Below are 14,042 nucleotides of genomic sequence, written 5' to 3'. Positions count from 1 at the left end.
TTTACTGTTGTTAACAACCCTGCAAACCTTTGTATCATCTGCAAACTTTAAGCCTGATATACCTTCATCAATATCATTAATGAATACACAAAAGAACAATGGGCTCAGCACCGAATCCTGGGGAATTCCACTAATAACATTATTCCACAAAGAGCAGTGTCCCTTCATTACCACTCTCTGTCATCTCCCACTCAACCATCCATTTCTCCAATATAGCAACTTCCCCTTAATGCCATACTGCTCCAATCTGTACAGCAGTCTTCTATGTACAACAGTATCAAAAGCTTTCCTGAAAAAGTATATGATATCAAAATTATGTTTTACATCCAGTTCCTTTGTAACCACGTCACAGTATCCAATCAAATTGGTCAGACAAGACCTCCCTTTAACAAACCATGCTGTGTCTTAACTATAACTGCAATCTTGTCTAGATGATCCTGCAAAGCTTCTATAACCAGTGACTCCATTATTTTCCCCAGAACACAAGTTAAACTAACAGGTCTATAGTTACGTGTGCCACCTTTTGAACCCCTCTTTGTAAATTGGGGATACATTGCACACCTCCAGTCCATGGGGACCTCCCCTGAGCCCAAGGAAGCTCTCATAATTATAGCTAAGGATATGCTTACTTCCTTTGCTGCCTCCTTTAATATAACTGGATAGATTCCAATACACCAGGTATCTTTCTTATGTTTATTTTCAACAATTTCTGCTCCACTTTGCTCTCAGTTATTACAAAATCATCTAGATCACTGCCAGAGTTTAATTCATCTCTGGTATTCCCCTCCCTGAATAACTCCTCATGTGTAAATGTTAATGCAAAATACTCATTCAGTTTGATAGCTACCTGATCAGGACCATCAACAGTTGAACCATCGATATCAAGTGGACCAATCTGGTCTTTGCTGTTTTTCTTTGCATCCTTTGCCAAAGATTTCTTGTAATCTGCCTTTGCCTGCCTAAACTCCTTTTACATCTCGATTACAGACCAGCTCATATCTACCATCATAGGCTTCTGTGTCACCTGTTAATTTATATGTATCCCATGCATTTTTCTTCTCTGCCACATGTCTCATTAGTTCATCTGACATCCATTTAGGCCTAAACCTTGAACAATATTTCTTAATTGGTATGAAAAGCCTAGTAGCTTCCAAGATTAATTCTTCCCATTTAGAATTTGCTGTTGGTAGCATAATCTGTTGGTCCCACTGTTTAGAATTTAAAAACTGTCTCAGACCAGCGTAGTCATCTTTACGAAGGTAAAAACTTAAGTATCCCTTTACACCCCCCCCCCCCAATGGTACCTGCAGGTAGCAGGTAGCAGAGTCATTAGGCCTATAACACACTCCTACTCTCAATTTTGCTTTTCCAGCGCTTATGTCACACTAAATTGACTCGACACTGCACTGTTCAGCCATGTCGACTGGCTGCACTTTCTTAGATTTTATGCGTTTCTTAACTAATAGCATAACCTCCCTTCCCTTCCTATATATCCTTTCTGTACACATTGCACTCCCCAAATTCCAATTCTGCATTCTTTATATCTACGTGACACCACATCTCTGATATTTCAACAATATCTGCCTTTGATGTTTTGAACATCTCAAATTCATCAAATTTGTTCACTAAACTCATCATTAGTTTACACTGTTCTACTATTAATGTCCAGACATCTCCATATTTATAAATAATCTTTATTTACAAGAAAACTAATAAAGTGTACAGAACCCTTTATGACAACCCCTAATCTCCTTGGAACACTCTCCACCCACCAGATTTTTGTAAATGTTCTCCAATATTTTATGCTATTTGACCTCCAAAGCAGCAATTATTTCAGCACTTTTTTTAGGCCATTTCTCCTCACATGTATTTTATGAGGCGATTCATTCCACACATTCTCTGTAGGACTGAGGTCAGGGCTCTGGGCTGGTCAGTCCAACTTTTCAATGTTTCTGTCCTCAAACCAGTTTATGAGCAGTGTAATATTGACCTACTGATACATATACAGGCCTTCCTCAATGTACTGCTACAACACAGATAAAGCATTATCATCCATGATATCTAGATAGACCTCAGCATTCATGGTTTCATCCTAAGCAACCAATGGTCCTGGACCAAACCACAAAAAACAGCCTCAGACCGTCATAGCTTTTTCCAGGCATCTGCCACACCTAGACACAACCATCAGACTGGTCGACCGTGTACCACAACTCATTACTCCAAAAACACAGCTTTCCACTAGTCTATGGTCCAAGGATGGCAGGCCTTCTACCAAGCTAGATGACATTTGGCATTCAGGGGTCATTAGTATCTTGAGGATGGTTGTGACTGTGGTAACCAATATCATGCAGTATCCTATGCACTACTGGTGCTGATATGTGTCCGAATTATCACACTGAGGACCTGCGTATGCTGTAACAATGTCAACCTGCATTCTGAGCAGGTGATCTTTGCAGGCTCTCCTGTCATATTCTATCAGCTTTGGAGGTCTTCTGGATCATTTGTGATAGGTTCAGAATCAGTCTGCTTCCATTTACAAATCACAACTCTAATCATTGATCTAGGGATCTTCAGTGCCATTGAAATGTCACATGCAGAACAATTGCTTATGTGACACATCATCATTTTGCACTGGAAGTCTATTAATACCATTGATTGTGACATCTTGCATTTACAATCATATTACACTCTCCTTAAAGGCCTATGAACATATTTATGGTTGTATCTGATAAGTGGTGCTTAGGCAGAATATGATCAACTATCAATGGAAGGGTGTCCAGATATTAATGGTAGGGAAGTGCACGCACGCACGCACGCACGCACGCACGCACGCACACACACACACACACACACACACACACACACACACACACACACACACACACACACACACACACACACACACACACACACACACACACACACACACACAACTTTTCTGTGTGTGTGTGTGCCAACTTTTCTGTTTTCAGTTTTTTGAAAGTCAAAAAACTGGAGATTGGATAACTGAAAACAGATTTTTTGGCCAAAGCAGGCAAAAATAGAAGGAAAATATACTTTAAAAACCAACTTTTAAAGTAGGTTTTTAAAGTCCACATTGCACTAAAAATTGAAATTCAATGACGACATACACATTTGATATTAAAATACAGCCATAGGATACTATGTACTAGTATACTATGTTATATATATTACTAGTATACTATGTTTTCAGATGTTAGCTTACCAAGGATTTTTCTGCTTTTGGATATCTGCTGGATTGTCTATTAGACATCAGCTGATTGCGAATGGTTCGAGAAAGTACTATTGCAGATGCACTTCTTCAGAAACGTTGAATCAAAGCTTTGTTTATAAAAATGGCACTGCTGTACAGACTTGGCAGTCAAGAACATTTCCAAGGCTTTACCAAAGAGAGAATATTTGAACTCAGTCCCCCCCACCCAAACCGACTGATTATTCTCTCATACTCAGCATTGCTATGAGGAACCGTTAAAATGCAAGAATGATCTGGAATAATTTTTTTATATTTCAAGCTTCTTTGTGCACTTGTTAGCTCCCATATCAATTCTTTCTTCTTTGATAACAGTTTCTGGTTCTCACACTGTAACTTTCATAATAGTTTTAGGTTCTCGCATCAAAAATAACCAAACTGCAAAATACCTCTTTCTTTTAACTTCAATGGTATTGAAAGCTACTGGAAACTAACTTCATTTTTTTTTTTTTTTTTTTAAAGCAATTCATTTCACAATGTGGTTCAAAAATTTATTCAGTACAAAGTACTACTGAATGATGAATTGGTTCTCCAAGTACAATGATTATATTTAAGTTAAAGTTGAATAATACAGTAAAATGAAATCACTTCCCATACCCTGTCAATTTACTATATATCCTTATATAAAAATTTTAATTTCAACGAATATCACTGTAATAAAAATATCAGTTAGCATAATAAAAAATTCCCCTCACTACGAAAAAATATAATTGTTATAATGAAATTTGTAAAAAGAAAATCCTTAAACAATACAAGCATCTAGCAATAATTTACCAACCGGGCTAGCTGGGTGGGTAAAGTGCCACCTGGCAACCCAAAGGTCGTGGGTTCGATTCCCACCTCGGGCTTGGATCAAAGTACTGCAAAAACCTTGGGAGGTGCATTATGGCCACAGAAGCCTATGCGCCAACTACCAAAAAAAAAAAAAAAAAAAAAAAGCAATAATTTAATAACCGGATGGTTATTAAATGCATGAGATTAGTGGCTTTTGATCTGCCTACCTTCATGAAGTCCTACATTAGTAATTTTGGAAGTAATGGTAATTGTTCATGCTGTTACATACTGTAGATGTGGTGTCAACGTGACTGAAATTATGTTTGTATACAGTTTTGCATGAGTAAAACTCGTGCAAAACTGTTTGCATCATATCTCCTGATGGCTGCTCTTATTACAGTTTTATTAATTTTAAAATGGAAAGGATAATGTTTTAATGTTTATAATTTAATGTTGAAAATAAAAATATCAAGCTTAAAAATAAACAATTACATTTAATAAGGTAAGTTTACTTTTTTTTATTATTTTGTAATATGTAACTATCATTCTGACAATTTTTATTACATTTCACTGTAATGAAATTTCATTATACTAAATTTATTTTAGTTGCTCATCGAACTTCATTATACTGATATTTCAATGTACTTGACTTTTTGCTTTCAAAAACTTAGTTGGCAATTTACTATCTGTGAATTCTGTTTGGAAGCAGCAGACTTTCAGATGTTGCAAAGTCTTAGGAATTCACAATACTAAATCACCTGGACAACTCAACTGGCAAAATAAACTGTCTACAATTACTAAATTTATTTATAAAGCCATATAGCATCTGCTACAAGTGTATTAAATATTTGAACTAACACTTCATCAGATCCTATCAGCTCACAAATTACCTCAACGGCATATTTTATTATTATTATTATTATTAGCCATATGGTGCAAGGAAGCCTGAGGCTTATGCTGCACCAGCCAAAAAAAATTCCCGAGTTACCCTCAGAGAGAGAGAGAGAGAGAGAGAGAGAGAGAGAAGGAGTGTCAGATATAGAAAGGAATCACCAAGAAAGAGAAGAATGATGATATCCAGCTCAGGACCCTGGGTATTTTCACATACTACTCATCATCCATCAATCTGTTTAGACATTCGTGATGCTCATCTCTTGCTGATCTTTTACAAATGTTTATAAATGTCTTTCAAATCATTTATAAATGACACGGAAGGCAGCCTCAAAGGGAATGTTTGAAAAATGGTAAAAAGAGCAATGAGGAAGGTGCTTCTGGTCAATTAATTTGTAAGCAAAAGTAAATGAATGATATTCTCATTCATTTACATGATATTCCCATACCCTTTCTATGTTTGAAAGGGTATGGGAATATCATGGTTTCAAAATTATAGTTTCATAAATTCAAAATAGTAATTTCTGTGAAAAAAAATTATATTAAAGAAATAATTCTATAATATGATTAAATCTAATCAGAAATTAATATATAACATTTTATTAAAGATTTTGCAAAAAAAATTCTTACCATCATCAGTGATTAAATATGTGATAATTGCATCTGAACTAGAAATAAACAATCCAGGCTGCATTCGTTTTAAGAAAGGCAGATAAAGAGCTATTATGAAATCCAGTACTTGAAACATAGGTTTCCCTAGAGGCAATGGAGAAAACAACTTTCCAAGTATACTGTGATTTGGCAACCTCTGACTTAATCCACCAGCATGGATTAACAATATTTTCATTTGGAAAAATTTGTCCCCATAAATACCATGCAGCTCTTCCAGTACAACAAAAGTAGACCCTCCACATCCTGGGAAAATAAAATAATGGCATTAGTAAATAAATAAATAATTTATGACCAGTGCTTTTTTTTGTAAAAAAATAGGTGCCGGTACTGATTCTTTGCTCTCAGGAAAAATTGAAAATTAAAAGGATATAAAAGTATTCTAAAAATTTTTTTTCCTAATATTGTTACTTCAGTAGTAATATTTTTAGAATAAGAACAACAAATTAAGTATATTAACACAGTTTATTAAGCATAAATTTATTATTCAAGTATATAAAAAAATAAGTAAAATGTGAGTAAAATAAGTAAAAAATAATTTCTTAATAAAGTTTTTGTAGAATTTTTATTAAGTTCTCATCTGACACCCTATGATCTAATTTTTGATCTAATTAAAAAAAAAAAAAAAAAAAAGAGAATCTGAAGAGCTACACCTCAGCTAAATTTGGGAGGGGGAGGGGGGAGGTGAGAGTTTTTAAGAAATGGAATAGAATGGAAAGGTGTTTATTAAAAATATATATATTTTGAAATATTATTTATTAATACTGAAAAAATGTAACAAACATCCAATTAGGTGCAAATCAATATGACTTTTGCTGATGAACTTCTTGATCGAGTCCCTCAACATCATTCGAGTATGTTGTAATTAAACAGTAAAATGAAATCACTTCCCATAAAATGCAAATTTAGTTAAATAATTTTAAGCTTATTTGAATAGTAGGTAAACATGTGAAAAAAAATTTACGGAATATTACAAATTTCACAGTGCATTGGATCCAAATGTCACACGTCACTAGTAAAGGTGCCAGTACGCCGTACCATTGCATACTGTCTCAAAAAAAGCACTGGTTATGACTAAAATTGTGAAATGCCATTTTACTTTTTCAAAAAACATATGCAGTGCTTAAATTTAAAGAATACTTAATAGTACCACAATTACCTTGTATATATTAACTGTACTCAATTTAAACTTCACTGTGTTGAGCTTTAAAAGATACTTTTAGAGCAATTATGTAAGCCACTTGATTTGTGAAATTATAACACAAAACAAAAGACTAAAGAAGGATTTCATTTGCTAGAGTCTCATTTCATCAGAAACCACAAAGCAAAAGAAAAAAGAAAAAAAAATCCCATACACAAACAACAAACAAGGGCCTAAGCATTGCAGCAATCTTTACACCTGACACTGGACTCTGCTGAAACGTTATGGCTCTATGCCATGAAAAATGAAGTGTGAAAAGTATGAGTTCAAACCAACCGAAAAACCATGAAAAGAAGAGAATGAAAAAACTTCAGTAATACTCTCTCTATGGGCAAAATTATTCAAAATGTTGAAACAAACATTAGAACATTAGCATTAGTAGAGGCATATGATGCAAGAAAGCACAATTCCCATTTCACCCATCTATTTATTGGTAAAAGGCAATTTATGGGATAAAAAAATTAAATAATTAACCAACCCTGTAATTAAAAAATGTAAACACTGAATATTATACACAGTAAGTGCCAGTTATAGTGATCACATTTGCAAATCGAATTTTTTAATTCTAATAAATGGCGATTCTAATAAGCAAAAAACAACAAATATTATGCACAGACTATAAAAATAAAGATATAAAGCACAAATTTACACTTTAATACCAAAAGTTTATGTTTGTTTGTTTGTTATTTGGTTTTTAGGAGCATTAGCAACTAAGGCCATATTGCTCCGGGATATGCGGTGGTCATTCCCTGACCTTTCCGCATCCTCCATATTTGGTGGTGATGGGCTCGAACCCCGGTCTAATCAAGAAGCATGTGCTATGCACTGCTGCTCCTTCCCACCTGGCTACGGAGGCACCCCAAAAGTTTATTATCAATTAAATGATGCGTGAAAACGTGAAAGCCAATATGAAACTATATTCGTGACTAGTTTCAAATTCAAGGGATGAATAACACTTAGGGACTGCATACATGGCTGTGGCCTGCACACTATAAAAGAATGGAGCAAAAGTAGCCTGTGGGTTAGGCACATAGCATAGTTCATTTTGTCTTAGTAGTAAAGTTGAAGTCATAGGTTTCACTTCTCCTCCTCCCAGTAGCAAATTCTGATCCACCTCATGAGATTCATGAATAGGCTCATTGTGCTTTTTAGCAACCAAACCAAACAACCATTTGCCCCCCCCCCCCCCCAACCCTATTTTTTTGATGAGAAAACATCTTTGGCAGTACCTACTACATTTTCAGACCGAGGCAAAACCAACTGGTGATGAAATTTTCTTATGGAAATGACACAAAGGCCATCGCTTCCTACTCAGTTAGAATAAGTAGCAGGCACGAGGATAAAACATTACATCCTTCACATTAAGAGACGGAAATCACACAAATGATGTCACGTCACTAACGCTGAATCAGTAAAGTAAGTAGCGGGGGTAGTACTATTATGCAAGAATAAAAGCTTAAAAGCCACTGAAGAAGCCTCTAGTGTCGAGAAAAGAAGGAGTTCAAAAACATAGAGAACGAAAAAAAATGCAGAGTTTAATTAAATCTGCTTCTGAAGATTTTGATCAACATCAACCTTCTAAGTAGCATAAGTAAGTATTGGGCGTGAGCATAAAATGCTACATCATTCATAACTTTGGTTCTAGCTGTTAGATTTTAATAGCTGTTCAATTAAACTATTTAAAAATTTAAATGGTTGTGATTTAAGAATGCAACAAAAAACAATCACTTCAACAAACAACGATCACTTCTTGCAATAGTTTTTGGTTATGACGTCATACTATTCTACAAATGGATTTTGCTAACTACCGAATTATAAAAATACCAAATCTAATTTCAGTTAACAACCTATAAGAGTATCTCAAAGATAGCTAAAACTCCAGCTGAGCGAAATTGAGAGAATTATGCAAGAGTAAAAGTTTCAAAACCACCGAGAAGCCTCTGAAAAAAGAATGAGTTCAAAAATATAGACAATGAAAAAAAAAAATGCAGAGTATAATAAAATTTGCTTCTCAAGATTTTGATCAACATCAACCTTCTGCATCAACTTCTCAAGAAGCTGGACCATCAACATCACGAAATTATATTCAAGAGCTTCCTGAAGATTTCGATCCAGAAGATTTGAGTTCAAACGAATTACCTGAGGATTTTCAACTGATTCCTGAACTGGCTAGACAGAGTGTACTGCAACAACCAGCTTCAACTGCATCATCCAAAAAGAAACAAAATCATATTTCAGCTCAATAGCCTGTTGTAGACCCTCCAGGTTTCAACGGTAGTTGAGCATGATATCATTTACAAGAACATCGAACATGACTGTAACTCCTATAAAGAATTTAAATGACAGTTTCAGAAAAATACATTTGGAGGTGTTCATAATACGTGATTGATTATGGTATGAAAATGATGTAAAATTGTGCACTCCAGGAAGTTATCCATTACTTCTCTTAGAATTACCAACTGCAGACATAACAACTATGAAGACTCATAATACTTGTTGAGTGTCTCAAAAATGATTCCAATCCAACATTTTCGAAGAAAATGGTTTTGTTTATCCTGCAATTCCACCTTGTCTGCCTTGATTGGATTTAGTGAGCAAGCAGCTCATTTCTCCTCGTGTACCATTCATGCAAATTAGAATACTAAGACATGGTTTCAGCCAATATGGAATTTTGGGCCAAATTATAAATGTTCCTGTAAATGTTAATTCAATGGTCAATCATTTGCCTTGGAGTATTGATGATGATGATTATTGTGCTAACGTTCATATCAAACGTAAGAAAATTCACAAATCGAGTTATTTAATGGGCTTGGTTCGTAATTGAGATGCAAGGGTTTGGTTAAAGTATATACTTATGATTCTTTTGTATTGTCTATATGATATCGAGATTGACGAAGCATTCTTCGATGAAGATACAGAACAAGATGATGCTCCTACACATGATGCTATACCTATTGAAGAAAGTTTAGTCACTCAACAACAAACTCTTTTATGGAGTGACGACAAATATTTACGAATAGCTTCTGGTGAATGAAATGTTCCACAATGTTTACATTTTGATGAACATACCGAAGAATTGTCCTTACCTTGGTTAGTAATGAGAGTTTACAGATAATTTAAAAGTTGTACCATTTATGATGGTATCGAGTGATGCCTTATCATCTTCTTTAAATGGCCATGAAAATAATGAGACTAAGAACTCGAGATTCATTAATAGTTGCTTTTAAATATGTCGGAAAAGACAATAAGCTCACCAAAAAACAAATCCAATCTCGAAAATATGTCAATAACTGCAGTGAAAATAATTTAGCATTTTTGAAATCGATTCCTAATTCAACTTATTACTGGACACAATGTAAAAGAGTTTGTGATGATCAGACAATTGGGCAAACCAATGTTCTTCTTAACTTTGAGTGCAAATGAAATCGGATGGCCTAAATTGCTAAAATTTTTATACAAATTAAAATACAATGGTCTGGATATCCCTGAGCAGGCAGAAATGTCTCTTCATTTTATGGAATGGGCGACATTAGTTAATGATGATGCCGTAACGTGTGCGATTCATTTTAATAAACTTGTGGATTGTATTTTAACTTTACTTCAGTCTAAGCATTTCAGTCCATTTCAACAATATTACGTCGTCAACTATTTTAAACAGATCGAATTTCAATATCGTGGCAGTCCATATGTTCACATTCTTTTGTGGCTTAATAATGCTCCTAAAGAACCTATGGGAAATGGTATGAATGCAACAATAGCAAGGATACATCTGCTCATGTCCGATTCTACTGCAAAAGCCTCTGGTAATAACAAACTCCAATCTCCACTCTTTACAATCTCAAGTGTACATATATCATATTCTAGCTATTACAAACTCACTGTAAGTAAATTAGCTATTGAACATGTATTACAACCTCAAATTGATGAAACTGTTGAAAAAAATAAATGCTTTAAAATGTTAAATGTGTCGTGTTCAGATTCTTTTCATTTCTAAAACCCTTTAACCTCATCCAAGCCAAGGATGTTTGCATGTAAAATAAAACATCTTATGAGCATACAGGGTACATGGTGCTTTTATTATTATTTTTTTTTTTTTGGCTGGTGCAGCAAAAACCTGTGGCTTACTTGCACTATATAGCAAATACTGATACTATACTAAATGACTTGTTTCTATTATATGCTTATGCAATTCATCTTAATTTATTTTTTAGGCTCATTAGCATATAAGCGTAAGTGCCTATTGTCTTTACCATATCTGCCTGTCCACAAAAATGTCTTTTTTACATAAAAACTGTATGTAAAAAAGAAATTTATATATTAAATGTAGTTTTAATGGAGTATTGTTAGCATTAGACAGTCCGTACAAGCTTTCTGTGTATCGATACCTACGATTTGTGAATGGTGTCATTCACAATTGTGAAGAGATATACATATATATAAATGGGTATTCAATGTAACTCTTTAAAGGTAATGTTTAAAGAGTTACATAGAAAAGAGGTATACAGTTGATGAAATGGTTTCAGTGAATGCAAGATTAATAAATTAGGTATGACAGATGCACCTAAAAGTGCAAAGCAGCATTAAAGGATGCAAGAGTATAAAAGAGATGTATTAATATTAAATTAAATTAAGTATGCACAAATGGATGTGAAAGTTACACAAGATGCCAGTAACTATAAGGGTGAAGAAAGTAGAAAAAGAAGAGTAGTAGATTAGTGAAAGGTGAAAGAATGTTAATATCCCAGAGGTTATGATGAATTAAGTAAATTAAAGGCTGAAGTGCCAAGCCAATATAAAGTAGGGGAACTGTAAAGTAAAATTAGTACAACAAAATACTAATAAAATGCAAATAAAAATTAAAATAAAATAAAATGGTATAGCTGTCATCAGATATGGGGGGAGAACATTTTTAGTAAATGGTCTAATATAGGTAATGCAAAAATGCTTTATCTGATGTTAGCTGAAATAAATATTGATACACGATCAGGTATTTCATCAGGGGACTACACCTGACCACGTATCAGGAACTGCATTTCTATATTTGCCCATAGTAGTAGAAGAAAAGTGAAGGGTCAAAAAGAAATGAAAATGAAATTAGCTTGTCCATACTGTATTAGAAAGTGCTAATTTCGACTTTCAAGTCCAGCTGACCCATAAGCTGAATTACTTACTTTGTTGCATATTCAAGGCTTCCTCAGAAACATTTATTATTTTTTTTTTTTTGGTAGTTGTTGGCGCATCGGCTTCTGTGGCCATAATGCACCTCCCAAGGTTTTTGCAGTATTCTGATTCAAGCCCGAGGCGGGATTCAAACCCGCGGCCTTTGGGTTGCCAGGCACGCACTTTACCCACCCAGCTAGCCTGGTTGGCTTACTATTTGTAACAAACTCTGGGAACAACTGCTGCCAGAAACCATTCCTTTATTAGTCCAAGAGTCTCCAATGTTGTTAACTGCATTCTAGACGTTATAACTTGTCCAGAATTCCTTCAATGTAGGTCAATTCTCCTTGGCAGTTACCCAAACAGCCTGGTTAATTGTTTGCCTTATGTAGTACTGCTTGAAAGTAGCTATGACTGTCTGATCCACAGCCTTAGTTCCATACTGCAGGAAATACATGAAGGCATAACAGAACTTTAATTTAATGATAAAGCTCTTATGATAAATGTAGCCCAGGAGCAGTGTACAAACCCAACAATGCCTTGAATGCTAAAGCATGTCTGATGCAATACTAAATACTACACTGAAAGGAGAGAATTCGTGGGACACCTGGTTTCTGGGCAACATGTCACAATCACCCCTCTCACTAGGGGATGTCACAAGTGGTGGGATGTCACAATCATCCCACCGCTTGGCAGGTATATAGGTACACTGCATCACTGCATTCACATAGATGGTAATTTGATGTAAGTATGAATAAACATTGTGAGTTAACTGACTTTGAAAGAGGTATGACAGTGAGTGCCCTACACATGGGTCACTCTATTGTGGAAGTGGTACAGAAATTGCACTATCCCTGTTAGACAGTATCAAGAGTGTATTGGGAATATGCCATTTCCAGAATAACATCTCATCGTGGACAGCGCTGTGGGTGGAGAATGGTGGCGGATGAACATGGCCGTTGACGTCTGTCTCACATTGTTTCAGCCAACTGGAGAGTAACTGGCACAAATCACCGCCGACTTCAATGAAGGAGGTGCCAGAAACATCTCCACCAAGACCATCAGGCGATCATTAGCTGCAATAGGTTATGGGAGCCGCCAACCCACCAGAGTCCCCTTGCTAACACCACGACACAGGACTTTACACCTCAACTGGGTGAAAGCACTGGACCTTGGATGATTGGAGACTGGTCTCCTGGTCCGATCAGCCCCATTTCCAGTTATTTCGAGTGGATGGGAGGTTGTGTATCTGGTGGAAACCGGATGAAGCAATGCACCCGTCATGTCAACAAGGAACTGTTCAGGCAGGTGGATGGTTGGTAATAGTCTGGGGCATGTTTAACTCTGGTACACGTTGGGACCCTCTGGTATGTCTAGATGAATCTCTGAATGGTTCAGGTTATGTGTCCATTCTTGCAGACCATCTGCATCCCTTCGTGGTCATCATGCACCCACAGGGCAATGGACTCTTCCAGCAGGACAATGCACCTCTCCACAGAGCCATGGTGACTACAACATGGCTTGGAGAGCATTTTGCAGATTTTACCACCATCGAATGGCCTCCCCCATTCTTTGGACATGAACCCTGTGGAGCATCTTTGGGATGCTGTGGAAAGGTCCATTCGAGCTTTGGGTTCTCCACCCAGGAATGCGACGGAATTATGGACAGTGGTGTAGCAGGCATGGATGGAAATACTTGTGGAAAGCTTTCATTAACTAGTGGACTCAATGCCTCGCCGTGTGACTGCCCTTATCTGGGCAAAAGGTGGACCTACCCGTCACTAGGCAGGTATCTCATGATTTCTGTCCACTCAGTGTACATGCATCTGTTCTAAGTTTCCCTAATATAGCCCATGATTTTCTTGTTCTATGATGACACACGGCAGGTTTGGAATTCCTGACACCTTGCTTTCCAGGCGACTCCAAGTTCCAATAGAAGCAGTGCAAGAATCACTTTCACCTCTGCCTGCAGTTCTAGTTAATCTATTAGTCTGTGTAGCCTTCCAAGATACCAGTTTTCCAACCTACCTATCATTACCTCGATAGCATCAGCAAGCATTCTTGCACCCCTTCTAT

General features: G+C 36.1%; 1 protein-coding gene across 1 annotated transcript in view; it reads right to left on the bottom strand.

Annotated features, from left to right (window-relative positions):
* LOC150090770 (fucose-1-phosphate guanylyltransferase-like) overlaps positions 1-14,042 on the bottom strand; it is a 79,357-nt gene that overhangs the window by 21,077 nt on the left and 44,238 nt on the right. Inside the window, exon 3 of the mRNA XM_090371545.1 lies at positions 5,567-5,851. Within this exon, the coding sequence (XP_090227671.1) occupies positions 5,567-5,851 (285 nt within the window). The remainder of the gene's footprint in view (positions 1-5,566; positions 5,852-14,042) is intronic.

The sequence above is a fragment of the Mastigoproctus giganteus genome, chromosome 1 (assembly GCF_048544385.1).
Source record: "Mastigoproctus giganteus isolate SK-2022 chromosome 1, ASM4854438v1, whole genome shotgun sequence".
In the NCBI taxonomy this organism is placed as follows: domain Eukaryota; kingdom Metazoa; phylum Arthropoda; class Arachnida; order Uropygi; family Thelyphonidae; genus Mastigoproctus; species Mastigoproctus giganteus.
This window is presented reverse-complemented; position numbering and strand designations above follow the sequence as displayed.